Raw genomic sequence first — 27,424 nt, 5'->3', positions numbered from 1 at the left:
GGAATAATGAGAAGCCCCAAGTCCTCATTCTCAGCAGATCTTTGTCCCAGACATTGTGACATTGTGCAGCCAAGCACAATTCTGCAATGGAATGATGTGCTGAATTTTCCCATTTTTCTCTCTCTCTGAAGGCCACAAAAGGACAACCCTCTGTGTTCCCACTAAAACCCTCTTCTCCACAGGATTCTTCACAGAGCAGGAAAGGGCACGAGCAATCTCCACCCTCTGCTTGCCCCTTTCAGGACAATGGCTACTGTGAGGCTGAAATTCCAATAAAAAGCCAGTTGAGATGGAGGCAGATGAGATATCCCTCCTGTGATGTTCAGAGGAAATCATCCTACAATGCACAGCTCTTAATAAGAACTAAAATTAAAATTTCCTTAAATAAATATAAGGAAAGAGTCCATGAGGGAGAGTTGCCAACGGGAACACGGAGCCGGGTTTGGGTCAATCTCTTCATCCATCACCGTGGAGATGTCCCAGGACTGTGCTGAGGGCAGGACCAGCTCCATGTCACTGCTCCTATCGACGCCATCTGCAAAGGGAAAGAGCTGCTGTGTCCCTGTTCCCTGTGGTGGGGCACAGCTCTGCCCAGCAGGCACCAGGCAACAGCAGCACCACAGGGACTGGGGTCACCAGCCACAGGCAAAAGGCAGCCAGCTCCCAGGAATTTGTCTGCATAACTGGGAGAGGGAAGAAGGTCAGAAAGGAAGACCTGACCAGCTGGTGCAACTGTTCCTTTCCCTCTCCAGGAGTCAAAATATCTGAGTCAAATTTCATCCTGAGTCAAATTCCAGCCCCCTTGGCTGGAGGGGCTCTGCTTTCTAGTTATCTCCCAGCTACAGTTCCTGCCCTGAGAGAAGTCAGTGCCCCAGCTGGGATGTGACACAGTGCTCTCTGCAAGGAGATCATGCTCTAACCACACAGGTCTCTGCAAGGGCACTGTGGCTCTGAGGGACACAGGGAGTAGCTACAACACCCTCGTGGACAAACAGGTTACTCACATCCGCAAACACTTGTCCTTCCCTCCGCTCGCCACCCTCTGTCCATCTGGGCTCCAATCCGCTGCATACACCTGGTGTGATGGAAATCAGCCAGCTGTGCTGGGAGGAGGGGTCACTGCTGCCTCCCAAAGCCCCCAGCCCCAGCAGGCAGCTCACCTCATCTGCATGGCCGGGCAGATCGATGGCCAATTTCTTTGTCTTGGCGTCCCAGACCTTGAGGGTGCTGTCGCTGCTGCCGCTCACCAGCAAGCGGCTGTCGGCTGACCAGGAGATCTGGTACACGGCCGAGACGTGGCCCCGCAGCGACGTCAGGTACCTGGGACAAGGACAGGCTGTCAGAGCAGCAGGCTTTGTTCCTAACCTGCCCTTGCATTCATGTTTCTTCTCCAGCAGCAGTCACAGGATGCCCAGCACACTCCAAGCAGTCAATCGCTAGACGGAGTCTATCCAAAAACTCTCCCAAGTGGGCTCAGAACCTTCTAGAGGATGTCTCCCCATCCCAGGCCCTCAGACAAGAGACCTTTATCCAGCAGGCAACACTTCAGCCCTCAGGTGTGATGTGACCTGCACAGGTGTGTCCTTCCCTCTCTGGCTGAGTAGCCCAGATTTAACAGGACCATTAAAATCACTGACATGAAAGCCAAGCTCATGAGCATTAAGGTTGGTTTGCTGCCTCCAAGAGCTCACCAGTACTGCAGCTGAAAGTTAAAAGCTGGATTACAGGAGCATCCAAACACCAACAGCACTACTTGTAACTACAAGAATTTGCATCATCCAGAACAAGCTGTTCTCTGGCACAAGAGCTGTTTAAACTGGGTCAGTCTCCAGTTCCCAACACACACATCTTCAGGAGATCACTGGAGTGGAACATCCCATCCCACCACAGCTGCGCCCGCCCCGCAGAACTGACCCTGCAGCAACAGGGTGTGCAAACAGGTGCCAGGCAGTGCTGTGGCTGAGTCACAGTGGGGCTGCACACTCAGAGACAAGCACAGACACCCTGACACAAGAAAAGCCAGACAAGAGACTTCTCAAGGGCAGAAAAATGCAGAGGCAGCAGAGTCACTTTGTATGAGTTGAGGCCATAGAGATGCTGAACACACCAGGGAGCTGCTGGCAATGAACTGGGCCCAGCCCTGTGTGCCCACAGCATTACACACAGACTCCATAGCAGCACCATCTCTAACAGAACAAACCAACTCACTTTCCTGTCCTACCATCCCAGAGCTTTATGGACTTGTCAAAGGAAGCACTAGCGATGGTCCGGGTGTCTGGTGAGAACAGGACTTGGTTAATCAATGCCTGGTGGCCTGTCATTCTCTCCAGTGGCTTCTTGTCCTCTGCTGGTCTCCAAAGAAACAGGGTGAAATCATCTGACCCCGAGACAAGCCTTTCTGGTTCCTGGCCCTGAAAAAGAGGTGAAAGAGCCCAAGTTTTGTACAAGCCAGGTGTGGAAAGCTTGGAAGCACACCGGTGTTGGGGTGTCCACTGCTTTCATCAGTGACAGCATTAGAAGTGACAGCAGGGACTTACCCGGACTTGGTTGTACCTCTGCAGTGCCCTCTCTTTCAGTTCTGACACTGAAAAAGGGAAAAGGAGGGTGAAAGAGATATTGGCAATCTTTAGATGAAAAGAAATTTTATAACCTTGTCATGCCAAGTCCAGTCCTGGCTCTGCAGGTTTAGCAGGAGCATTTGTCACCACTCAATTTGCCAAAGTGACCTCCCAATCCCCCAGACTGCTCCACCCTGGCATGGACAAGAAAAATCTTGACTTCCAGCATGACCAGCCCTCCCCCAGCCTCCAAGGTGGGTGCTGCACTCACAGGAGCCTTTGACATCCTGGGGGTTGATGGTGGCCTCGGCCGGCTCGAAGGCGCCGGTGCGGAGAACGTAGTCGGTGCTCAGGGCCATGGTGTTCACCCAGTGAGCGTGGCCCTGCAGCGTGCGGCACAGCACACCCTGGGGACAGAGCCACCCTCACACAGGGACAGGACACAGCCACCAGGCTGCAGGGATACACCCCACACTTTCCAAACCTGCTGCAGGCAGGTTCAGTAAGCAGGGAAGGCAGAACGCTGTTGAGCTTCAGGAATCAGTTTCCCTTGCACAACACCCACCAGCTCAGGTTGCTGCAGGGATGTTTCCAGCTTTTAGCCCCATTTAATGCTCTTAAGGATGAAAACATCTCACAACAGATACCCCTTGCAAATGGTGCCAAGCAACAGGTCTGACAGGTCAGGAAGATAGAGCAGCTCTGTTTTTCAGGGCACAAGCTGTGCCAGGAAGAGCAAACAAAGCTACCCCACAGTGTGCCCAGCAGCCCAAGGGCAGTCCCTCACTTACATCCTGGCTCCTCCAGACTTTGATGGTCCTGTCCTGGGAGGAGGAGTAGAGCAAGCCATCACCCCCCCACTTCACACAGGTCACGGACTGTGTGTGGCTCGTGAGGATTTTGTCACACCTGCCCATCAGCGTGTCCCAGATGCGGATGCTGCAGTCCTTGGAGGCACTGGCCAGGTAACGGCACTCTGGGTTTCTGGCAAAGAGATCAAATCCATTTGTGCAGCTCCCCTGAGCACCCTCCCACCAGCCCCAGAGGGTTCAGCAAGCAATAAAATGCAACTTTCTTTTGCCTCAAGATCAGAGAGAGGCCAGACAGGGGCAGAGCACTGACCTACAGGGAACAAGGTCTCACAAGGCAGGGGAGAGGCAGACAAATGCTTCCTCCAAACCAACTCCTGGGCTGCACATTGGAGAAATCAATCCAGGGTAAACCTGGCAGCTGAGGCCTTGGCAGTGACCTTGCTTGCACAACTTTAACCCACTGGCTAACAAGGTCACCACAAACTGGCACCTTCCCTGGGCACAGGCTGGAGAGAGCCCTGGGCAGGGGATCAGCCTCACACAGAGAGCACAGATCCATGGCATTGGGAATGTGTTGGATGTTCCCCTGCCTCTGCCATGCTTCACCTCCAGCCTGTGGACAGAGCTGAAAGGAAAACTGTCCATCCACATCCATTGGGGCTCAGGGGACAAACTGAACACATCTGGAAGCAGCTGGCCACAACCCAGCAAGGACAGTGCAGCCACAGCCCTCTGTTCTTTGCACGTCTTTATCACTCTGCATGGTGGCACCAGCAGTGAGGAAGAGCACAGCCCCTCCCATTGCACTGGAACTGGCTGAAGAAGGAGAACTGCAGTCCTGGCAGGGTCATGTCTCTCCTCCCCATTTCCTCATCTTCCTTACAATCATTTTTTTGCTAATCCAGTTAATTGTCTGCAAATAGCTGGAGCTTCCTACTGGCAAATTCAATTTGCAGGGCTCTGCTCTGAAGGGGCCCTTTTTCTTTCTTTTTTTATTTATTTCTGTAACATCTTGGATTAATGGCTACAACTGTCCCCCTTCCACCCACCTCTCCCAGAGGGAGCTTTAGCTGATCGAAGGGATAAGGGGATTGTACAGTTAATCATCCCTGATGATAAACAAACAGCATGACAGAGGCCAGCAGGGTCAGGAGAGCAGAAGGGAGAGCTCTGCCCTTGGACACCACCAGGCTTCCCTGCTCCCACCTCAGCACATCAGGGTTTGTCCAGCACCACAGAAGCAGGTGTGTCTTTATTCCCAGGGGAAAAGAGACACAGCCTGGCAGTGATTCCCCAGCAACTCCCAGGGTCTGTGAGCAGCACCTGGGACTCCTGGCTCCCAGATTTTTCCCAGCTCACCTTGGGAGTTGCTCTACGTGGGCTTTTCACCGTAACAGGAGCAAGGCAAACAGGAGCAATGCCCTTCAGGTCAGGCTGCTCTTTTCCACAGGAGCAGAGGGGAAGGGCTGAGCTGGCCCTTCACTCACCTGTGGAGCGGTTCCCAGCACAGCCATGTGATCCATTTGGAGTGGCCAGAGAGCACCCGGCCGATCTGGCTGCCAGTGGCCGGGTCCCAGAGGAAGATCTGGGCAAGAGAGGAAGCACGAGGGTCACGTCAGGCCACAGACATCATGTGAATCCCACAGACGTTGGAGCTCCATTTAGAAAGCAGAGGTGTCCTTGGGACCGTGTTTGCACTCGCAGGCAGCAGCAGGGGAAGGGGGCTGGATGCCTTTCCAAATCCCTGCAGCAATCAGCTGACACCCAAAAGAATGAGACCTGATTGCCCTCCTGTCTGCCTGCAGCACTGCTGCTACAAAGTTATCTGACTCAACCCAAAAAGGATACAGTCCCCCAAGAGCCACCCGTGCCAGAAACTCAGGGAGTGTTTGCAGAGCACAGTGAAAGCCACAGCTAAACGCTGCTGATTATCGGATGCTGTGGGTGGGACACATGCTGGTTTTCTCTTGTTGATTCTCTCTCTACATAAATGTTCATCTTAAGAGCCAAGGCATTAGTCATCTCCTACTTAAGAACCGAGGAGAAATAGGGAAAAGGAGGACAAGCAGCTCTCTGGGTTCAATTAAAGGCAGACCAGCACCAAACCATGGCTGAACCGCCCTGGCCCAGGACATTTCCTTGGGATTGGCATCACAACTTTGGCAGCTCTGTGAGTGCTGTCATTGCTCCCAGACCATTCAAAGGTCAGAGAGAGAAACTGCCCCTCAGGAACTCAGCTCCCATTTAACCACACACTCCTGATTTCCCAGGCATTTCTGCACTTCAGGCACACCAGTTTTGCCTCACAGGAGGGCTGAACTCCTTTCACATTTGTGTAATTTGGGAATTTGGCCGTGTCTGTGTGGGAACACTGTGACCAGGCTGCTGCTGCAGCACGGCTGGATCACGCCAACAGCAGCCCTGACCCGTCCTCACTCCAGACACCTCCCTCGTGATGGAGCTGCCTGCCAAGGACCACATCCAAAGCCTGGACTCTTTCCTGGACAGAGGGAAAAGCGTCTGCCACGAGACACCAGGACTCAGCAGCAAGAGCTCCCCAAGGTGACAATGCCAGAGCACTGCCTGGCACAGAGAGGCTTCTCACAACACCGTGACACATCCACACACAGAGCTCCTCTGGAGAATGGGAATCCTGCTCCAAACAATGGGACACACCCCTGAAGAAACAAGGAACACCCCTAATCCCCCCCCAGCCCCATGCTGAGGGAGCCCAGGTGTACCTGGCTGTTCTTGCAGCCCGAGGCCAGTTTCTTGCCATCAGGTGACCAAGCAATGCTGAGCACCCAGTGCCGGTGACCTGGCAGAGAGAGAGAGCACAGAGGGTGTGAGTGGAGAGCTGGGAGTGTCCCTGGTGTCCCAGCAGGAAGCCACTCTGTGCTCCTCCTGGCCAGCCCCTCTTTCTCCACTTTGCCAAAGAGAGTTACTCCCTCCCAGCTCAGACAGCAGCAGGCTCTGCCCTGCTTGTCCCCCAGGCACACAGGGGTCCATGAGGGAAGGGGTCACAGGTTGCCTTTCTGGCACTCCCCAGCGCCCACCTTTGGCCGTGAACTGCGGCGTTTCCGTGCTCAGGTCCCAGAAGCGGACAGTGGTGTCTCCAGAGCCGCTCGCCAGGTACCTGGGAGAGGGGGAACAGCTCAGCACAGTGTCCCCAGGACAGGACAATGGCAGCTGCCGCCTTGCCCTGATCCCCGCCTGCAGCCACAGCCTCGTACTTTCCCGTGGGGCTGAAAGCCACCGAGATGACGGCCTCGGTGTGTCCCTCCAGGGAGCTGGTGCAGCGTGTGACCGCCCGCACCCTGAACACCGCCTGCGGCTGGTAGATGATGTCCAGGACCTTCTCTGTCTCCACGCTCTGCCCTGCCAGGGTCTTCTCCAGCGACGCCACGATCTCGGCATCGTGCACAAAGAAGGCCAGAGGCACCGGCTCATCCTGCGGGAGGGAAGGCAGGTGAGGTGGCGAGGGCGGCGCCGGGTCGGGCTGGGGGTGCCGGGGAGCTCGGGAGGGTCTCACCTTCTGCAGGAGGGCGTTGCAGACCAGCTGCAGCTTGTCCGGAGTGATGGTGACCGGCACGTCGAAAGGGGAGCCCAGGCACTCCCCTGCCTCATCGCGGAACTGGATCAGGAGCCGCTGCACATCCTCCTCGTCCGGCGACATGTTCTGCGGGACAGCGGGCTCAGCTCCGGGAACCCCAGCGGGCGGCGGGCACAGCTCCCACCCCGGCAGCGATCCCCGCCCGGGGACAGGGAACCTCTGAACCTCTACAGGGGGACCCCGCGGGAGGGAGAAACAGCCCGCACCGAGCAGGAGCCGCGCGGGGGAACCCCAGGAGAGGGCGAGGAGCCCCCGGAGCACCGCAGCACTCCCACCCCTGCAGCTTCCCGGCGCTGCCCATCCCGGCCCCGGCCACCCCGGTCCCGCTCACCGCGGCCATGTGCGCGCCCGCCCCACGTGCGCCGGAAGCGGGCGGGGAGCGCCGAGCGCGGCGCTGCTGCCCCCTGGCGGCCGGCGGTGAGCGCGGCGCTGCCCTGGGGCCGCGGGTTCGAGACCGGGTAGGGACAACTCCCGCGGGTCCAAAATTTCCCAAAATCTCGGGGGGGTTTGGTGCCAAAACGACTCAAGATGGGCCGAGCCTCTCACATCCAATCTGGCCCAGAGTTTAAGGAAACGCAGCCCTGAGCAATATCCATATCCAAATCTGGGAGCTGTAATCCCTGAACATGCCCAGGATTAGTTGGGATCCTGCCCAAGGAGGAAACTGAGGCAGAGGTGCACTAAAATAGGTAAGTTTAGTGTGGTTCAATACTTCAGGACCAACCTCTGCCCCTTTACACCTTTCCCAGCCCAACTTCTGCCATGTCCTGTGATTGAACAACTTATTTACTATTTAAATAAGATTTAATCTTATTCACCACACTGCCATTAACATAATCTATTAAGAAATGAGGGCAAAATTTCCCCTAAAACTTACATTAAAAAACGCATCCCATGTAACTTCAAACCCCATGAAAACAGAAAATCAACACAAATTTTAATATTTATATATTTTAAATCAAAACACAATTAAATATAGTATGTTTTAAGTACATGAATGCTTGGGTATGAGAGAAATAAGAGGTGGTACATAGTACCAAAAACCTATACACAGCCTTTTTTGCTTTTTCATAACAATACAGTGTGTCTCTATACAATCAAATATTGCAACAGAATAACACTTTCTAGTCAATCAAGATATTCTGAACATTGGAAATGATTTGAGTTCTTCGCATAGTGATTTCTTTGCACAAGTTTGAGGAGAAAAGCAATCATTAGAGTTAAAAAAAAGACCCAAAATAAAAGTGTTGTATACTAAAAATGCAGCAGTAACATAAGGGTGAGACACTGAGTACTTCTGCTACCCTGCAAAATCGATTTGCTGGGGGGAAAAAAGGAGGTGCTGTGTAACATGGTAAGTGTGGACAGTGTCAGGAAGAAGGCCAGAGGTCATTAAAAACTGTTTATCTTTGTAAACCAAACATCTGGAATTAGATCCTACGTTGGGTGGAGGACAACAAGCGACGGAGAGTGGCAGCAATTCCTTTTTTCCTTGCTCGTGGATGGTGAGGACAGGAGTGGAGCACTGCAGGGTCCAAGGTGGGAGCAGAGGGGCTGCAGGACCAGCCTTGGCTCTGCCCCGAGGTGGAAGCAGGGGAGATGTGTGTGTGTGCAGGTGTAGGAGCTCAACAAGGAGGAGTTCCTGACCCTTCTACACTGCCTTCAGAGTTAATGCAGTTATGAAGTAAAATACATTTATCTTACACTTGAATACTCATCTATTTCAAGTAACGGAAAATTAAACTTGAACTTCCCAGGTCATTCACTGCCCATGGATTTGCCCCACAGCCCTTCCAACTCTGTGTTTAAAAATTACAAGCAGTAGAACCAGAAACTACAGCAAAACCTTCCCCTCTGTTATGGCCTCTGTGTCCCATTGCAGATATTTTGCTTGAAAGTCTTTTTTTGAGACAGGGTCAAGTATTTGTGAAGTCAATGACAGTTCCTCAGTGACACATTTGTAAACTGCATCTTCATCTCAGAACCATCATTTCTGTGAATGCCACATACACCAGGCAGAAGTGTTTCTTCACTCTCTACAGTGGAGGTCCAGGATTGCTTCTTCTTCATTCTTCCTCAGAAATGAGAGGGATTCCAGTGGTTGGAGTAACAGTGCTTTGTTTTTATTGGCTGTGTTAAAGAATCCACCAATAGGGAAAGTTCACTCGTTCTCAAAGTGGAAAACCAGATTTCCTGTCCTGGAGTTTCTAAAATCATAGCTGGAAAAGGGAAAACCAGTTAATTTTACCCTAAAACATGCAAGGTAACTGTTCAATAGAAAGACATTTTGTGCTTAAAAACATTGAAGCCAGGTTTGTTTGAGTTTCAGGGAGAAAAAAGCTCCAAACCTAATCCAAACACACTCAGCCTTTTGATTACTTGCTTAATTGAATCCAGAGCATCTGCAGTCATTTGAGAATTCTAAATACTGTGCTGAGTGACCTTTTCATCCAGGCAAACTGGAATTGTATCACTGCAGCCAAGCTATCAAGTAAAGTCATTGTACAAGTTATTTAAATGTTACTGCTCTATTAGAAAGAAAATAATCAGTGTTCACTCCCAGTGAAACTATGGATCCACCCATTTGGACCCAAAATCTGGGCTTTGGCACATGTGCACTTTCAGTAACTGAAAATAATGCAAGTTAATTTTTACAAACTTACATGCCTGAAAGTCAGAAGTACCAGACATTAACTTGGTAACCTGCTGTCACCAATATTTCACAAAATCCAACTGCTGCTTCAGAACTGGGGTTTTTACACAGAGAACACATGAGCTGTACAACAACAGCCACTAAGCAACAACACAGAAACCATGCACAGGGTGAAAGTCTGGAGACAGAAGTGTGCAAATGAGAGCACCAATGAGAAATTCACAGCTGCTAATTTTTACTGAACTTCAAGCAGAAATGCCACTACTGACTAAGAGGACACAGCAAATGTGAGCTCAAGGCAGGAATCACACTTCATCCTGCAGCACAGATCACCCTTTTAACTAATTAGGCAGTTTGGAGACTCAAACCAAGATAAGTTTAATGCTTGCACAGGAGAACCACCACAGGCATCTGCTAAGAAATTCCTACATCACACATAGGCCCAAACACAACCTTTGTTTCTTCCTCTCATGCTCTGCTGGTTTGAACATTTTCCAGCGTGGGTTTCAGCCACAGGAGGAAGGCAAGAGAGAGCTCTGCTCCTCCCACAGCCTGGCTGGAGCCAGATGAAGGCAGCAGCCTCTCCACCCCCTACCTTGGTGACCTTCTCCAAGGGCTGCTCACACTGCGCCTGCTGCATCACGTCGTTGACAATCATCTTTGCTATCCTCCAAGCCATCTCTTCTTGAGCCTGAAAAACACAGCCCAAAACACAGATAGCCTCAGGTTCTTCAAAGACAAACAGTGCTCTCAGCACAGCCTTGGAGTCAGGGAAACATTCACAACTCCATAACTGTATGAACATATCCTCCCTCAATGGAAATGCACCTGGCTTCCAAGTGTTAATTTCAATTATTGTACCTAAGGCTTGATGCAATTTCCAAGAGAGCTAGTGGAGATTTTAGATTTATCCAAGCCCATCAGAGGGGAAAAATGCAGCCTGGAATCCATGTACAGTGGTCACTCAAACAGCACTTCCACCCCTACTTACAGATAAATAAAACCACAACAAGAAAAACCCTGACTGCAAGCACACACTTAATTAGTTCAACCAACAAGCACTGGCAAAGAGCAAACCAGTTTCACACATACATGCAATCAAATTATCTTTAGCACAAAGAGTCTCCCTGTTCTTGGTGCAGCAAAAAGATACTCAGAGATAACAGGCAGGATTAAGAACATCAATGCTTTATTTCTCTGAAGTATGAAGTCACAAGAAGAACATGAAAGGGGACATACCTCATCTGTATTTCCTTGAACCCATTTCTTCATTGCTTGTGAAAACATGGACCCTGGTTGAGATAAAAACAGCAAGCAAGGTATGTCAGCAAAGTGAGGCACAAAGCTGATTGCTGTCACCCTTCTGAGGTTTGCTCTGCTGCCATTCAGGACATGGAGGGGTGGCAGGAAGGACAAGGGACTGCCTGAGCCTTCCCCAGAGCTCAACAGCAGCACCAGCAGCAGCTCCCAGCCTGGGTGGGAAGCTTGTGGAGAGCTGCAGCTCTTTTTCATCTCAAGACCAAAGCTTGGAGGGTTTGATCACCAGCTCAGCTGCTGACACTTCCATCCCTGCCAGGTTCCACCGACAGCTCCAACTCCCACAGGCTGCTCATCCTCCCTGGAGTCCAGCTGGACCAGAAAAGCAGAATTTGGGTAGGAAACTGGGCCAGAGATGGGTTTTGCCTCACTACAGGCCAATCCCCACAGAATTTCTATTTAGCTTAAAACAGATCTGGAAAGAGTCAAACACTTTGCCTATCTTAACTCCAGCAGGGAAGAGAGCAGCTCTGCAGATGTTTGCAGAAATGGAGAGAAAGAGCAAAGCAAACCTTTTGATTTTTTGACATCGGGCTCTGGTTCAGATTCTCTGATGAACTGCCCCAGGTCACTGACTCTTCCAAACGTCATCTTCCTGAGGAGAGGAGTGAAGAACCATGTGGGTGATCAAAAGAACTCTGGCATTATGGAAAGCTGTATTTGGCTATATATTGGCTACATTTTGGAATAAAGAGGAACAATAACTAAGAGGAAGAGAAAAATCAATTAGAAAAATATTTCTGTCTGCCATTTTGGTCAAAGAAACATTCACTGGGTGTTAAATCACACTATTGAAATAAAGTTACTGTCAAATATTAAGACATGGACTAAGATCTTGTATTTAGGCCTACTCTCCATGCAGGAGGACACAGCAAAAATGAAACAGAGGTGAAACATGTAACCAGAAAGGAAACAATACACCAAAATGAACCTTACCCTGCATATGTTCGTTGATACAAAGATTCTGGATCCAGACTTGCAGCATCTACAATTATTGCTTCATCAAAATTTTTCAGGATTTTAACATTAGCCTTTTTGACATTGGACTACAAATAAAAATTCTAAGTATTAGTGCCCAATGCAGATAACTACCAGCTTCTTAACAAAAACCTGCAATTTTAGTGCTTTTAACACAGATAAACCTCCATCAAGTCTCTAAGCAAGAGCATAAAAGAATCAGTGTGTCCACACAGCCTTGAATTCCCAACTCACAGGACATTGTTGTTAGCAGAGGATGATAAAATTCTGTGGACAGAGCCAAAGACACAAAGCTCAGGTCAGCACACGCTGCTCAGTTATCAGCTCAGCAGATCCGTGTGTGCTCACAAATCATTTGTTGTGAGTCTGGAACATCCCTCCTGCTCTTGCTAAGCAATTCCCAAACACAGATGCCTCCCCCATGCACAGAGAACAAATTATTTATCTTCTGGCCTGGAGTATTTATATAAGATTATGAATAAAAAGCCAAGGAAACATCAGAGCAACAGCAGGGAGGGCACAACACACAGCACTCCATTATCGCCTCAGCACGGAACAGGAACACCAATGGCAGCTCCTCTCCTGCTGCTCTTTATGCAAAAATATGCAGAGAGCCCGAGATTCTCCTGTTCACACAAGCAGGAATGCTCACACAGAAAGCAGCACCTCATCTCCTAAATTGCCCAGCCAATTACCAGCAGTTCCTCCTGCTCAGAGGTTCAAGCAGCAGGAGGCTGCAAGAACACAGATTTTATTCCTCACTTCACAGCTAGGGGAGGAATATTCCCTCCTTGCAAATTAGGAGGTTTAAAAATAGCACAAGCAGGTGGTACAGCTTCCAAGTTGCTGGAAAGCCAGGACATGACTAACAGTGGTGTGGATGCTGGGTTTGAAGCTCAGGGCTGCCCTGCAGAGTTCAATAAAAGCAGCAGTCGCTTGGCTCCTCTGCTCTCAGCTGGGCTTGCAGTTTCCAAGCTGTCCTGGTTACAGGTTAGCCAGAATCTGCTCTGTGTTTGAGCAGATTGATGCCTTCAGCCCTGGAAATGAGTTTACTCTTCAGGACAGAAGATTTGGCGCTTTAAAAGAACTGAGCACACAAAACTAGCATATTTATATTTAAATTTGATAGCATATTCACAAGTGTCAATTTTTACCTGAAGTTTTTAACTATGGCATTGACAAAATAATGTTATTTCTAGTAGCAAGCATTCTTAGGTATTATGGCATCATAAAAAGTCTTTGGTAAAGCAGCAACTTAATAAAGACATCACTGATGTAAAGAAGTAACAGCAGCACAAGGCTGTGGGTACAACAAATAGCAGAGACACTTCTGACAGAACTGAGCTGCAGGTAGATTAAACACACCCTAACACAGCACAGGTTTTCAATGAAAGTGGAATGTTTTTTCCTTGGATATTGACACAGGAAACCCAAGGTGGTACCTGGGAGGCAGAGCCATCCGTGCTCCCTATGGAATCACTGTCAGGAGAGCTGCCAGGGCCATGGATACTCAGTGCAATGTTCCCTCCTGGGAATTCATCTCCTCGTACTGAATGGATGAGGTCATTCAAGTATTTGTAGTAAAGGTTGCTGGACAAGAATCCAGGTAGGAAAACCTGAGAGATGGGAAAAGTCTTCTTTAATTAAGGCTGGTCTGCATAGTTAGAGAAGAGCACACAAACATCTCAGTCCTTGTGTAGATGGAACACAAGTAAAAGCATCCATGCATGGAATTACTGTGGATTAGCAACAACATTGCTTCAAGTTTTAATCCTACACTGCAAAATGAACAAACCCAACTGCCTATTAATGAAATCCCCCAGAAAATGGAACTGAAGTTCAGGGCTTTTTTCCTCCTCTAGAAACTTAAGCTTGACAGCCCAACAGGCTTTACAGTTATTCTGTTCCACTGTGCACAATTCTCTGCAGCTCCAGAATCAAATAATTCATCTCTGGTATCTGGGTATCCCAGAGTTACATTATTAACCACAGCACTTGTATTAGACTCGCAAACAACTCCTACTAAGAGGAAGGAAAATTTTCCAAAGATACAAAATAAGCTGTTGATAGCAATTCACATGGGAGGAAATTCTGTTACTTCCATTAAACTGCAATAATCACCCAATGAGACAAACAGAGCATTAACAGCAGCAGTGGGTGGTATCTTCAAATCAGGCAGGGGAAGAGTCTGGCAGATTCTCCTGAAGCTGTTCTATTATCCAGGTAAACAGGAAATCAGTAAAGGAACAGCACAAATCAGGGCACACTGTGGAGCCCCCACCACCCTCACTGAGTGTGAACCCCATTCTGAAGGGGGATCAACCCCAGCCCACTCTGGAGGATCTCTCACCGTCTCCATGGTTGTCCAGGCCTGCCTCAAGGGAGTGGTGAAGCAGTTGGGGAGAGGCCCCCCCTCCCTGCAGATGTTGGATTCAATCTCCAGCCTGACAGAGTCATCAAAGCCCAGAGGGTGCGTGGCCTGCAGCGAGAAGTACCTGGGCAGGGCAAGGAAACAACACAAACAGGATTTGCAAATCTCTGCAGTGCTCAGTGCCCACCCCAGACACTGCAAACACACTGTCCTCACTACTACAGGTGAGACAGAAACAGTCTGAGAGCCCTGCCCTGAAACACAGATGAAAAACAGAGAATGGGAAACAGGAATGGAGCAGGAAACACCCAGAACTCCAAAGCAGCTTTGGCTCTACTGCTGCTCACTGCTGCTCACATCCTTGCAAACTGAGTGTAAGGATGGGGGAATGACTGATGAACCTCTGAGTGAAGCATTTGCTTCCTCTCCAATTATTATTTCTTCCTTGGATAATAAGCTGTGGTAGAGCCTCACACTTCAGCTTAAGAACAAACATTTCCTGGAAGCAGTTGTGCTGTCTGTCTCCCAGCTGTCTTATTGCTAAAGTGAAGCACAAAGTGCAGGAAGAAAGTTCCTCTCCTGAAAGTCTGATGTTAAAAAGGACCTGATTGCTTCCTTAAAAAAGGAAATATTTCACAACACTAACAACAAGCAGTAGTTGGCTTTTATTACATGTGAGAAGAGTTTCTACAGCCTACTTTATATGGATAACAGTATCTGAACATTAAGGTTTTCCTGCTGCTAGGCTTAAACCCCTTCCATTTTCAAACATCAACCCATCAGCTTTGATACTTCCCAACCAAACAAAACCAAGCAATCAAGTCCTGAAAATCCTGAATTATGTTTAAGAATGGAATCCTTGTAAGGATTTCTCCTCATGTATGTCAAAAAAAATCAGTTCATGTGTGCAAACACATCAAAAGCCACCTTGATAAAATGCATCTCAGCAGACCAGCCCAAGAATGCAGAGAAGTTCCTTTTGCACAGCAAACACAAAACCACAAGTACAGAAAGAAAGGATTGTTGAGCTCCCTCACTTGTCATACAAAATCATGGCATCATTCTGTGCTTCTTGCCCATCATACTGGCCTTCTTTGGCAGCAAGCTGAGACTGGAAGTTATCTGCTGCCAACCAGAACTGCAGTACATTAACTGCATCTTCCTTCTCCATGTACTGCAAGGGAAAGCACAAAAAGAGGAAATTAAAGAAGTCTTAGCAAGAAACTTTTAATGATTTTTTTTAACTTCCTTCTTCCCATTTAGAAGAAGAAACATAGGCCATATATTAGCGATGCAAAATTGGGCCCAGTATTTTGAATTTCTGTTTCAGACAGATTTAGCTTGCTTGGGGGGGAAAAAAAGAGAAAAGAGAACTTCTGACATTTCTTTTCTGTACTTATTTTTACACTTAGTTTCCAAAAACTATTTGTCTTGTCCTAGGACAGGAAGCACCATTTTCATGCTGCATTTAGCTTACACTGAGCTCAGCACATTGTCTCAGCTTCCCAAGCTGCAGTTTCAAACTACATCAGCTTGTCAGACTGTCAGGACAAGCGTGTCAAGAGCTGACTCCTTAAAGGTGCAGGAGCCTGAAACTGTGATATCTTTTATTTAACCTATCACATCACTAAAGGTGCCCTCTCCCCATAGCACTGTTTATGATTTGTTATCTGCAATCCAGGCTTTTACAGTCACTACAAGGTGAAGATCAAGATAATGTCAAAGCTTCTACAAAGCAAAGGGACTCTGAGAAGCACTCACTAACTGAGAGGAAATCACAACTACTCATTCCACAACACAATGGACAGGTTTGAACATTAGAATTAGTTCTATGTGAGGGCAGGAAAAAGTTCAGTGAATTTTCTCTCAGAAAAAAATACACCTTGGGCTTTTTATTGTATTTAGAATCATAGAATTACAGAATTGTTTGGGTGGAATGGAACCTTAAAAATGATCCAGTTCCATGGCAGGGACACCTTCCACTATCCCAGGCTGCTCCAAGCTTCATCCAGCCTGGCTCTGGACACTTCCAGGGATCCAGGGCAGCCACAGTTGCTCTGGGCACCCTGTGCCAGGGAACAATTCCTGCCCAAATCCAACCCAAAGCCATCAGGAATGAACAGATTTGTTCCATCTGCTAGAAAGGGATCTAAAAGCAAACCCAAACATTGCCACTCACCTCAGAGAAGTAGAACAGGGCTGACTCACAGAACAGAATGTCAGCCAGATACACAGTCCCACTGGTCAGCACCTCAATCTGGTATTTACAGAAATGGTGACTCCGCAGGAATTCACTAAAGTGCCTGCACAGACAAGGGACAGTCACTAAACAGGGTCAGCAGCACCCAAGGCACCCTCAGAACCCATCAGCCCTTGCCCAGAACTCTGATACTTTTGGATGGATAAAAGCCAAACAAGCAAGAAACAGGGCAGGTTTGTAAATGGCACAAGAAGGAGATAAAGAACACAAGAGTGTGAACAGCCAAGTTCAGCAAGAATGGATTTGGAGAAGGGATCTGAGCAGTTTCAAATATAAAATACAGCACAGAAAGTGCTGATATGGTCATGTCTCCATAAACATTCTTAACAGAACCTTTAGGACAAGAGACACAAGAACCCAAACCATGGCATCAACTTACTCTTGTTCCATTGCATTGAACACTATGGACTGGGCTGTAACAAAGCAGTTGGGATCCACCTGGCCATCCTCCCCACAGATCTTTGCTGCAAAGAAAGAGCAGGTTAATTTTAACATGGATTTGGCTGATGGAGCTGGAAGGCAGAGCAAGGACTGGTTAATGAAAGACTGCAGTTCATATCCACCAGAATCTGCTGGTTCTGACTGAGCAAAGAGCTTTCAAGGCTGGCCAAATAATAATAACATGGCTAAAGTATTTGATTGAGACTCATCTGGATCCCCTCCATAATCACCAAGAATTCCTTCCCTAATTTAAACAAAATCTCTGAAAGTTTTCATGAGGATATTCACAGCACTGCTGAAGGTCAGATCCACTGACACTTGTAATCTCCTACCCTTTTAAGGCTGCCTTTAAAATTCATAAAAATAAAGATAAAGGCAAATATGTGACATATTAAAGACACATTTTTATGGGGACAGAGCAGCTCTGAAATGAGGAAACAATTATTAATTCTTACCAACTATGTCATTTCTCATTGCTTCTGTAATAGGGATTGGTTTAGCAGCATCTGGAGAAATATATTTGGTAAAAGTACTAACTGCATCCCGTTCTATACCTGCAGGGAAGAAACACAGAATTAAACTTGGAATTCCTTGGAGTGAGTGAGTAACAAATATTGGCTCTTCAGAAAAGCAGCTGTCTAATTCTCAGTGATGTTTCCACTGCAGGATATTCATATTCTGCCCCTGACCAGCTGCAGGGACTGTGTGATCTCCAGTCAGGTCACAACAAACCCAGCATGGACTGAGAGGGAATAAAACAACACAGCTCCAAATTTTCCCTACCAGCACACAAGGCAGAACCCACTTCCTCAGCTGCACACCACAGTCCCAGAAGCAACAGCTTTCAGGCAAGTGAAATTCCCAATTTTTAGCTCTCATCACAGAGAAATCACTTGCATTATACAGGAATTACTAGAAAAAAAAAATCTTAAAATGATATGCCTCAAACAAGTTGTGTTCTTTTCACATCATCTTTTGAGACTTGGGACTCTGCAAAAATTTACACTCAAATTCTTTTCAGAGTTCTCAATAAGGACCCTGTGTTTTCAAATTCTTTTTAGACATCAGAAAGCAGAGATGCTTTGATGATGAAAACATCATTTTCCCTGTTTAAGTGGCTTTGGGGCTGAGGTTATGTATTGTGGAGGCACATGACAAATAACTACATGAGAAAGACAAACAGCAAGAGAAAGGGATGCAACACAAGGAAACAGTTGGGCAAACAAAAGGAACCAATATGAAGAAAGAAGTGTTTCCTTTCTGGCTGCAGACTTGCACAAATGAGGGAGGACTGAGTAGATGCAAAGTAGAGAAACATGTTACTGTGCATGTAGCTCACTACCAAAAGGAAATATTTAATTTCATCCTTACTTCCAGCAGCCTCTGAAGAGGTGGAATCCAAATGACAACAAATCAGTTACAAGGGAAGGAACTCTATCAAATAAATCCAAGAACAAAAACAGTACATTCCACACATAAATCTCCACAAGTCTCTTGCAACCACTACTTATGTCACTTTATGTAATACAGGATATTTACCTTCCATGACAAATGAATTATCCATTCCCAGCCCCACCATCCAAACCTTCTGCAATTCTTTTAAGGTGAGATGGATGGGTGAGGGAAGAACTGGACATAGCAATGTTCACTCAATTTCTTATGATTACACATGGAAGAACAGAACCAACCTAAGCTCATTGAATACACAATAATTTTGAAGTCTCTTCAGCAGCTTTTTTATTTTTCAACAAGTCAAACAATACACAGCTCAAACTGACCAGCATCAGTTAACATCAATAATACATAAAACTTTCTTCCTTGCAACATCAGGCTTGCTAAGAGCCTGAGAACTGAGGCAGCTCCCTGCACAAAAACCTTCATTTCCCACCTTTCCAAGCAAAGGGAACACACAGCACTTACTTTTCATGAGTTTTCCTGACAAGTCCTTTAGTGCAGAGGAGGGGCTGTTTCTATTTGATACTGAAAGCTTGGAAGATTCTTGCTGATCATCTGGAAGAGGGGGAGTCCCAGGCTCTGCTGTGCCCCGGGGCAGAGCCCTGGTGCCGTGGCTGTCCTGCCCCAGCAGCCCTGCATGGTTCTGGCTGCTGGCAGTTCTGTGGGGCTTGGAGAGCTCCAGCCTCTCCTCCAGGCTGGCAGCAGGGGGAGAGGAGCCCAATTCCTGCTGCTTGCAGGGGGACACTGGCTCTGCCAGCGAGCTCTGCTTCACCGTGTTCAGGCTGTGGGCGCGGATGCGGGACCACGTGGTGGAGTGGAAGCTCTCGGCCTCCAGCCAGAATTTCACCAGGTGCTCCATCCTGCGCAGCTCCATGAACTGGATGAAGTAAGGGAGGGCTACACTGTCCTGCAGGACTTGTTCAAGGGTCTTGGAAAGGCTTGATTTGGTCTCTTGAGCCTGGTAGTTCAGACACGATCTGCCTAAAGGAAAACATGAAAGGGAGTGAGTCCATATTGTACCACAGATGTGGGGGTGGGATACAAAAGTGTCCTGTAATGCAACTGTCAGGCAATTCCAACACAATGCCAAAACACAGGAATTAAAGTGTGTTCCCTTCAATTCCCTCCCAGGGTAACACAGATGCTGTTATAACAGCAGCCACACTTTTATTACCTATTTGTTTACCTGAAAACCAAGGGATGGTGAGTGCACACCACCACAAAATAAATACACAAAATAAAAAGAAAAGTTGGCATTCTTAGAGCCTTACCTAAGTCTCCAAAGTGAGCAGCTTCCATGTGACTTGGCTGCTTCTTGAGGGCAGCTGTGCGGCTGCTGGAGAAGGAGTCCATGTTGGCAGAGATGGCATTGATGGCCACATGGCTTGGTCCTGCAGCCTCCAGCAAGGCATGATTCCTGGTGCTTCTCTGGGGGGAATGTACTGGGACTGGAGCTGCAATCAGGACAGGAACTGGTAAAGCACAAGGACCCCAAGACCTCTTCTAAACATTGCCCAATGCTGAGCACCCCAAAATACACCAGGGAGCTGGCAAGGGTCAGTCTCATTAGAACCTCACTGTACCACTGGGTGTCATCTTTGATCAAGGGTCTGATTAAAGACCACGAGTTTTATTATTGCAAGAATAAATTCATTCCCACCCACCTCTATTTTCCTTATTCAGCAGCAAATCAAGAGATGCCACGTCCAAGTTTACACATGAAATACTCCTGAATCTTCCTGCTTCCTTGATAACCACTACTGTAACAACTTTATACTCTGTCAACAGTTTAATTTAGTTCCAATGCTCCTGCCAATCCATTTTCATGCCTGTTTGAAAGCTAAAATGTGTTAAAAAATCCTGAGCTACAAAGCTATCTGTGAGGTTTAGTAAGAGTTATTTCTCAAAAATATTTTTGTTGCTTCTGCTTGGTTGCCAGAGAAAAAAAAAAAGCAATAAGGAAATACCTGTGATGAAACCCAGGTTATAAACTTAACCCCCTCTGGCTGTTTCAGGACACAAAAAAGAACAAACAAGAACTTCCTCACACAGAACTCTGCTAATTGTTAATTGATGACAGAGCTGGAAAAAACCCCAACCATGCTGACAGCAGATTCCAAAGCTCTCAGGAAGCTGTGTTGGACAAGGATGTCGTGCAGGGACATCTCACACCTCTGACTCAAAAATAAAGCACATCAGGTGAGCTGATCCCACACTTCCAGGGATGTGTCCCATCAAGGTGTCAGCACCTTGGGCTTCATGACTTCCATGCTGCATCACTTTCTTTTTATTCCCAATTTTATGACAGCAGTTGACAATTTCACACTTAGATGTCACAGATACCTCAGGAGCAATGGAAACATTTAAATTATTGCCCAGTGCTTGTGCAGCTGCAGGATTGGACATCAAGACACCACTTGCTGCTTCTTACAAAGCCCCTGGGTGTTTCATACCAGCAATAATAGAGAAAATATCTTTTTTCCAAGGCCAAGGGATGGCAGCAGTGGGAAAATTTGGTGGAGGTCACTTGTGTAGAGCCAGAGTCACATTCCTCATAATGCTACAGGCTATTAGATTTAAATTTAATTTTATATTTTAGACATTTGAGAAAAAAATGTTCTATTTTCTCGAAGGGTCAAACAAAGGTGCTCTGTGCTGCAGCAGCTCATAACATGCAGTACTATAAATTTTCAAGTTTATTTTTATTTTCAGGGTGACCATACCAGTAATTGCACTGACAGGTGAGGTGTGGCTATGAAATGGATGCAACTCACTGTTTCCTGCATTTGATTTGAAAGACAGACCACCAAGGTGAAAAAAGCCTGTCATTTTCTCCTGATGTGCAGATAACACATTACCAGCACAGAAACAAGATTTTGTCAGAGGGTATAAAAGTAACAAATCAGATTCTGGCATTTACCTCATCTCCTTTCAGTACTGCAAGAAAATCTGAAAGGATCAGCAAACTTGTTTTCCTACAGTTTATAAATCTCTATTTCACCAAGATCTTTTCTCCTTTCCTAAGAGATTTAGGAGCAAGACCTCTGCACCCCACAAAGCAGCAAGGAATGGCTCCTTCAGGATTGGGATCCTCAGCTTCACAAACCCCAAAGTTAAATCTCCAGCTTCTTCTGCAAATCAGCCACAGAGAAGCTGCACTTTGCAAACTCCAAAGGACACTGCACCTGAGCAAGGAACTGCTGGATAAGGAACAAGCACTGCAAGGTGACTGGAGTGCCTGATCACTTTGCATTAAAGCTCATGCCTGACATAACTTAATAACCTCCTGCACCTACAGATTCAGCAAGAGGAGGAGGAAAGATTAGATACTATAAATAGCCAGAAACAGAATTAAGTTGTGGGTTTGATGCACAGGTCAGATCTGTGCTCAGGAGTAAGGAATGATCCTGATGGGGAAGATAAAAATGGTGGATGATGGCAGAGATCTGAATTTACAGACAAAAGTTTGATCTTACTTTTAATTGCTTTCACATCTGTGGTCTTTTCTTGTTCTTTGCCTTTCACTGTAAAACACAAGGGAAAATGTTAATGCTATTTTGGGTAACTAATGGCATTCACCTGAGAATGGACAGAGAATCCCCAACATCAGCAAGTATCAGAGGCAGACAGAAACTATAATTTTGTTAAAGCTGATTTCTCATTTAAATTGCACATCTAGTAACTGACAGAGGCTTTCAAAGCTTTTCTGTTGACTTTCAAAAGCAAAACCTCATCATCCATTAATTAAGTTCCATGAAATACAGTCTGTTACATTTCCATGGAGGAAGATGTTTGCTGTCTATAGATTAAAGCCACATTCAGGGTGACTTTATTAAACAGCATGAACTGGGAAGAGTGGGAAAGGTGTGTTTTAAGTGTAGAGCACTGGCAGGTGCTCTCTGTGAACCAAAAATCACCTAAAAACAACATTTCCCTTGTGTTCCAGGAACACCCAACACTGAGGAGATGTGGGCTGGCTCTGGCTCCATGGAGCTGCTTCCATGCACACGATGGGCACCACAGAAATGCTCTGGAAACTCCCTGCAAACAGTTAATTCTCTCACAAATATTCTTGCTTAATCATCATGAAACCCCGGGTGAACAACTGATGGGAGATAACAGTGTAAAAAGTTGTGATGGAAAAGCGCCCTGAGGATTTATTTTTTTAAAATATTACTATTTGTTAAAGGAAGCTCCTAAAGGAAGTGAAGGAGGAGATCTGTTCAAAACAAAAATAAACCCAAGCAGCACATAAACAGGATGGCAGAGAAACAAATTGGAGAATGTGATCTACCAGGGAGGCTGCTCCAGGCAAGGATTATTACTACAAATAGGTCATCCCTGAGGTAAGCACAGGGCACAGCCCAGCACAATCCCGCATTCACATCACAAAACACATCCCAAAACCCACCCGAAGCGCTCCCAGCCCGACCTGGGCACGGGAAATATTTCAGAGGAGCGCTCCGGTCTCGGGTTACATAATTGCCCCGGGCTCCCCTGCGAGCCCCAGCGCTGCAGGGCCGCACATGGCGGGGAGCTGCGGCTGCAGGAGCGCTCGCTGCGTGTGACAGCGCTCAGGGGACATCAAACGAGGAGGATTCTCCCTCCCCACGCTGACCTGCACCGATGCAGCAGGAGGGTAACCAGCCTTTACATAACTGAGCTGATGGACAGGAGGGAAATCAACCTCTGTGAGCTCTCATCCTTCCCAAATCACTCCAATATTTCACCAAACCAGTTCCTAGCTGCCGGCAGCAATTCCTGGGTTTCACACAGCTGCCCTCCATAAGCCTATTTTCAGTTTAAATACCTCAGTTCCTCCCTAAATACCTACTTACAACTGGAAATACCAACTCCAGGCTCGTGTCCCAACCCTTCCCACACAGGCTGCTTCTGTCCCCAGCAGCTCTGAGCACGACCAAGCGACACCAGTGACAGGAGGGGACAAACCCAGCTCTGATCCAGGACAAGCCCGAATTTCAGAGGGTGAAGTTTCACTACAAGAATTCACTTTCACTTCCCCCAGAGAGCGGATGCTGCGTGGTGCCAGTGTGAAACCAGAAGGAACCACAGGACAAGGGCTGAGGGTGACATTTCCCGTGGCCAATCCCATTCCAAAGGGTGCCAAAGCAGCACGTGACATTCCAGAGCTTCAATTCACATCTAGAAATGCTCTGAACAAACTCAAAAAGCGTTCACAGTGCATCAACAGCACACAAAAAGCAGGGAGATCCTGCTGAGGTCAGCCAGGCTGTGGCACTGCACGTTATTCCCAAGATATCCCCAGGGATGAGCTGTTCCACTGGCAGCAGTTTCATAACCTGCCCTCAAGCACCCAGCTCACCTGCTATACTTTGATTTCTCAACCCATTATCCACCCTCAGTCTGCCAGACCTTTATTTTAAGGCCCAGGCTATAAAAACACTTCACCCCTGGTTTTGATTTTTCTACAGGTCAGTTGCTTTATGATCCTTGCTATGGTTTAATTTAAAATTAATTTTAATTTTTACCCACTGCAATATCCTCATAAACAACAACAGCTCACCCCAGGAACATTGGTGTTTGTAGGATTGTGGCCTGCACGTGGCCAGAGTTTTATCCTAACCCTTAATGTGCTTTTCTCACAGCTCCAGCTCAAATGTTCTCTAAAAGCCACACCTAAAACGGAGATCACACCGAGCAGTGCTTCATGCACAGCCCTGATGAAAGGTTGCTTTTCTCCTCTCCTTCACAGCGTCTCTCTCTCGGGCATTTAGTGCTGATTTGCCTCTCTGACCAAAGATCCTTTAATCAAAGAAACACAGATCCTCAATTACACTTCTCAGATAATCAGAGCTTTCATGGTTTTCTCCCTGAGAAAGTTTCCTCACAGGCTGACCTTGTCCCTGTGATCCCACGTCAGGATAAAACCTCAGCTCCACAATTCTCAATGAAGCAGCAGGAGCTCCTTTTGAAGACCTCATAACCACTATCAAAGTTTTATTCTGCAGCTCAACATTTGTATATAAACACCCCAAAAAGGATTATGGCACTTGCAAAGCCCTCAGTGCCTTCCAGACTCTTCAGATCTGCTAAGTTTAGATTCATTTCTTGCACAACTGCTGCACTAACCTCCCCAACGAGTGACATTTTCAGTGCTGCTGCTTTGGCTGAGCAAGATCCAGAGGATGTGAGAGCCAAGAGCATCTCCATCAGCCCAGGCACCAGGTCCCTGCCTCCCAGGATGTGCATTTTGGGTTCAGCAACCCAGAGAGGCTTTAGGACAGCGCTGCATCAGGAGATCAATGGTTGCATTGCTCGAGCTGCAGCATCACGAGGAAACAGAACTTTCCCAAGGGCCCTTCCTAAAAGGTGCCACTTTCAACAAAAACCACCCAAACCACAGCTGGGCAGGCTGAGAGTGCAGAGCCCTGCCTGCAGCACGAGCACAAAGTGCTTCAGAACGCTGCACTCCCAGAGAACACTTAAACTGCGCCCATTTGTGCTGCTGGAGTATTATAAATATTTCAGCAGCCCTCAATTTCCCAGCTTGTGCTCCCTACCAAATCCATTGCAGAATAAACAGCCAAGGACTGCTCTGGCTTTCTCGGAGAGCTCGGTGCCATGAGGTCCCTTTTTCACTGACATTTTCAGCTGCTGCTGTACATTCTCATTATAATTTATACAAAGCCGGCTATGTCAGCGTTGTGAAAAACCATCCGGCAAGGGCTCAGAGGCTCCAACCCTGCACGAAGCGTGGGAGGCGCCCCAGCCCCCTCCCGCCCCGGTCACCGTCCGGAGCCGCGGGCAGCCGGGGCCCGCAGCCGGCGGTCGCTGACCGGAGAGCCCCGGCGGTCGCTGCCGCTGACCGGAGAGCCCCGAAGGCGGCCGAGCCCCGCCCGGCCCCGGCCCCCCGAGCCCTCCCAGCCCCGCGGGAGGAGAGGACGCGGCGCCGGCACTGACCGTCATTGGCGGGGACGCCGCTCCTCAGGGCCCGCGCGTCCTCGCGGGGCGCGGCGGCGGTGCCGGTGCCCGGAGGGGCAGGGCCGGGGCCCGGCAGCCGCGCGGGGGACGAGCCGGGCGGCCGCCCGCCCGCCGCCCCCCTACCTTTCCGCCTGAAGAAGGACATAGCGCCGGGGAGGGGGCGAGGCGGCCGCCGGGGCGGGGGAAGGCGGGAGGGAGGGAAGGCAGCGCGCCGGGTCCTATGAATGAGGCTGCTGCGCCCGCCCGCCGCCGCCGCTCCCTCCGCCTCTTCCTCCCGCGGCGGCGCCCGCGGCCGCCATGTTGTCAACAACGGCCCCGCGCCCGCTTCCGGCAGCGCCGCCCGCGCGGCACGGCGGGATGCGGCCGCACTCAACATGGCCGCCCCGGCATCGCGCCCGTCCGCCAATGGGGCCGGGCGGGGCCGCCATGTTGGGTGAGGGCAAAGAGCCCGCGGGGGTCCGGGGAGGGGCGGGGCCGGGGGGGGGGGGGGGGGGGGACGGGGGGGGGGGGGGAGACCCGAAAGAGGGGCCTAGTCAGGGGACAGGGCCCGGGCGGGGGGGACGGTCGCCCTGAGGAGGGACAGAGACCCGGGGAGGGGCAGCAGGGCGCCGAGGGCAGGGGACAGAGCCCTGAAAGGAGGGGACAGAGCCCCGAAAGGAGGGGACAGAGAGCCCGAGGGCAGGGGACAGAGCCCTGAAAGGAGGGGACAGATTCCCGAAATCAGGGGATGACGGGCGGGCGCCGTGCAGGGCCGTGAGAGCCGAGGCGTCCTGGAGAGAGACCTCAGGGACGTGTCCTCAAATGTCCCCTTCAGCCCTGGGGGCCGCACAGAGGGGCAGACAGACAGACGGACACACGGACAGCCCCGCCCGGCGTGTGAGGGCTCTGCAGAGCCGGTCCCAGTCCTGCAGCCCTGTGGGCTCTGTCTGTGCGGGACACGCGGGGCCGCGGCCGGTGCCGGAATGCGGCGGCTCCTTCCCGCATCCCACGGCCGCTCCCTCATCCCACGGCGGCTCCTTCCCTCATCCCACGGCAGCCCGAGTCCAGCACAGCCAGAAATCCCTGCCAGGCCGCTCTCCACCTGCGGAATCGCTGTCCCATAAGTCAGTTCCGTCTGCGCCCCGAATCCTGCCACAAAAATCCTCTTAATCATCCTCCCGAGGCAAATCCGCTCTTTCCTCACCTGCCCGGGACGTTTGTCACCGTCACACGGCCCTTAGGTTGATCTCTGAGAAGACACTCCTCAGGTTGATCTCTGAGATCTCTTTCTAAAAACTTTGCAAACACTTTGTAATGACTGTTATTATAAATTCTGGTTAGTGAGTGTGTGAGAAACTGAGGCACGGAGCCAGAGGGCAGCTCTGCCATGGCCGTGTCACCCCGGATCGATGCAGTGTCACCCTGTGCCGTGTAACTGTCCTGCCCTTGCTGCCTGAGCCCTGCCAAAGTGATGTAATTAATAATCATTGCCTGAGTTTCTGCGCCTCCTTTCATCCGAGCATTCCAACGCTCTTTACAAACACTCAGTAATTAAGACTCATAAATTGTAAATGGCATAAAAGGTACACGGGGATCTTCCAGGGCTGGGATGGAGCCGTCTCCTGGGCGGGATGGTGCCGCTGATCAACACCCTGTAGCAATTGCATTTTCTCTTTTGATATTATTTTTGTTAACTGGTGCTCTTTGATACAGTTTTGTACACATGCCCAGAGGCTGGCTGAAGCATAATGAACTATTCTATATGGTTTCTGCATAATGAATGGAATTATTTAATTGGCACATAACCTCAGAGACTGCTAATAGACTAAAACATTCTGAAGATGAGCAAACTGGAAAGAATGGGATGACTCAGGGAACGCTAAATTAACATATTCTGCCAAAACTTTGCACCCAATCCTCTTGGGTTTCAGGGTATACAGGGGGGCTGAAGAAAGATGCAATGATTGACACAAGAGTTTGACATGAATTACCTTCCCTGGACCGAAATTTTCTCTCATTTTTGG

At 48.8% G+C, this 27,424-nt stretch overlaps 2 protein-coding genes across 4 annotated transcripts; both read right to left on the bottom strand.

Moving 5' to 3' along the window:
* Positions 1–300: 300 nt before the first annotated feature.
* On the bottom strand, positions 301–7,361 carry NLE1 (notchless homolog 1). Of its 2 annotated transcripts, none has more exons than XM_064729604.1 (13): positions 7,315–7,361; positions 6,903–7,049; positions 6,604–6,821; positions 6,427–6,506; positions 6,112–6,188; positions 4,858–4,955; positions 3,350–3,542; positions 2,830–2,965; positions 2,538–2,584; positions 2,209–2,411; positions 1,161–1,320; positions 1,005–1,075; positions 301–535 (listed from the first exon to the last, which is right to left on the bottom strand). In XM_064729604.1, the coding sequence occupies exons 1-13, from the start codon at positions 7,321–7,323 to the stop codon at positions 523–525; spliced, it is 1,452 nt and encodes a 483-aa protein (XP_064585674.1). In that variant the 5' UTR covers positions 7,324–7,361; the 3' UTR covers positions 301–522. The 2 variants fall into 2 exon arrangements, with proteins under 2 accessions (XP_064585674.1, XP_064585675.1); XM_064729605.1 differs by lacking the exon at positions 7,315–7,361 and adding an exon at positions 7,190–7,298.
* A 552-nt stretch (positions 7,362–7,913) lies between these two features.
* AKAP10 (A-kinase anchoring protein 10) lies at positions 7,914–25,722 on the bottom strand. Of its 2 annotated transcripts, XM_064729238.1 has the most exons (15): positions 25,401–25,722; positions 21,935–21,982; positions 19,730–19,912; positions 18,924–19,439; positions 17,459–17,557; positions 16,942–17,026; positions 16,482–16,605; positions 15,340–15,476; positions 14,282–14,426; positions 13,374–13,547; positions 11,890–11,999; positions 11,466–11,548; positions 10,876–10,928; positions 10,232–10,327; positions 7,914–9,202 (listed from the first exon to the last, which is right to left on the bottom strand). In XM_064729238.1, exons 1-15 carry the CDS (start codon positions 25,564–25,566, stop codon positions 9,197–9,199), a joined length of 2,025 nt encoding a protein of 674 aa, XP_064585308.1. In that variant the 5' UTR covers positions 25,567–25,722; the 3' UTR covers positions 7,914–9,196. The 2 variants fall into 2 exon arrangements, with proteins under 2 accessions (XP_064585308.1, XP_064585309.1); XM_064729239.1 differs by lacking the exon at positions 21,935–21,982.
* Between the last annotated feature and the right edge of the window lie 1,702 nt (positions 25,723–27,424).

This window comes from Zonotrichia leucophrys, chromosome 19 (genome assembly GCF_028769735.1).
Source record: "Zonotrichia leucophrys gambelii isolate GWCS_2022_RI chromosome 19, RI_Zleu_2.0, whole genome shotgun sequence".
NCBI lineage: Eukaryota > Metazoa > Chordata > Aves > Passeriformes > Passerellidae > Zonotrichia > Zonotrichia leucophrys.
The sequence above is the reverse complement of the archived record's forward strand: the minus strand, read 5'-3'. Positions and strand labels throughout refer to the sequence as shown.

Coding starts and splice junctions, on each gene's coding strand:
- NLE1 (XM_064729604.1), bottom strand. Junction 6,822..6,902: donor GCAACGCCCTCCTGCAGAAG/GTGAGACCCTCC, acceptor TCCCTCCCGCAG/GATGAGCCGGTGCCTCTGGC. Junction 4,956..6,111: donor CGGGCTGCAAGAACAGCCAG/GTACACCTGGGC, acceptor TCTCTTGCCCAG/ATCTTCCTCTGGGACCCGGC.
- AKAP10 (XM_064729238.1), bottom strand. CDS start 25,566: ATGTCCTTCTTCAGGCGGAAAGGTAGGGGGGCGGCGGGCGGGCGGCCG. Junction 13,548..14,281: donor CCTGGACAACCATGGAGACG/GTGAGAGATCCT, acceptor CCCATCTCTCAG/GTTTTCCTACCTGGATTCTT. Junction 12,000..13,373: donor CGGATGGCTCTGCCTCCCAG/GTACCACCTTGG, acceptor TTTTATTTGTAG/TCCAATGTCAAAAAGGCTAA.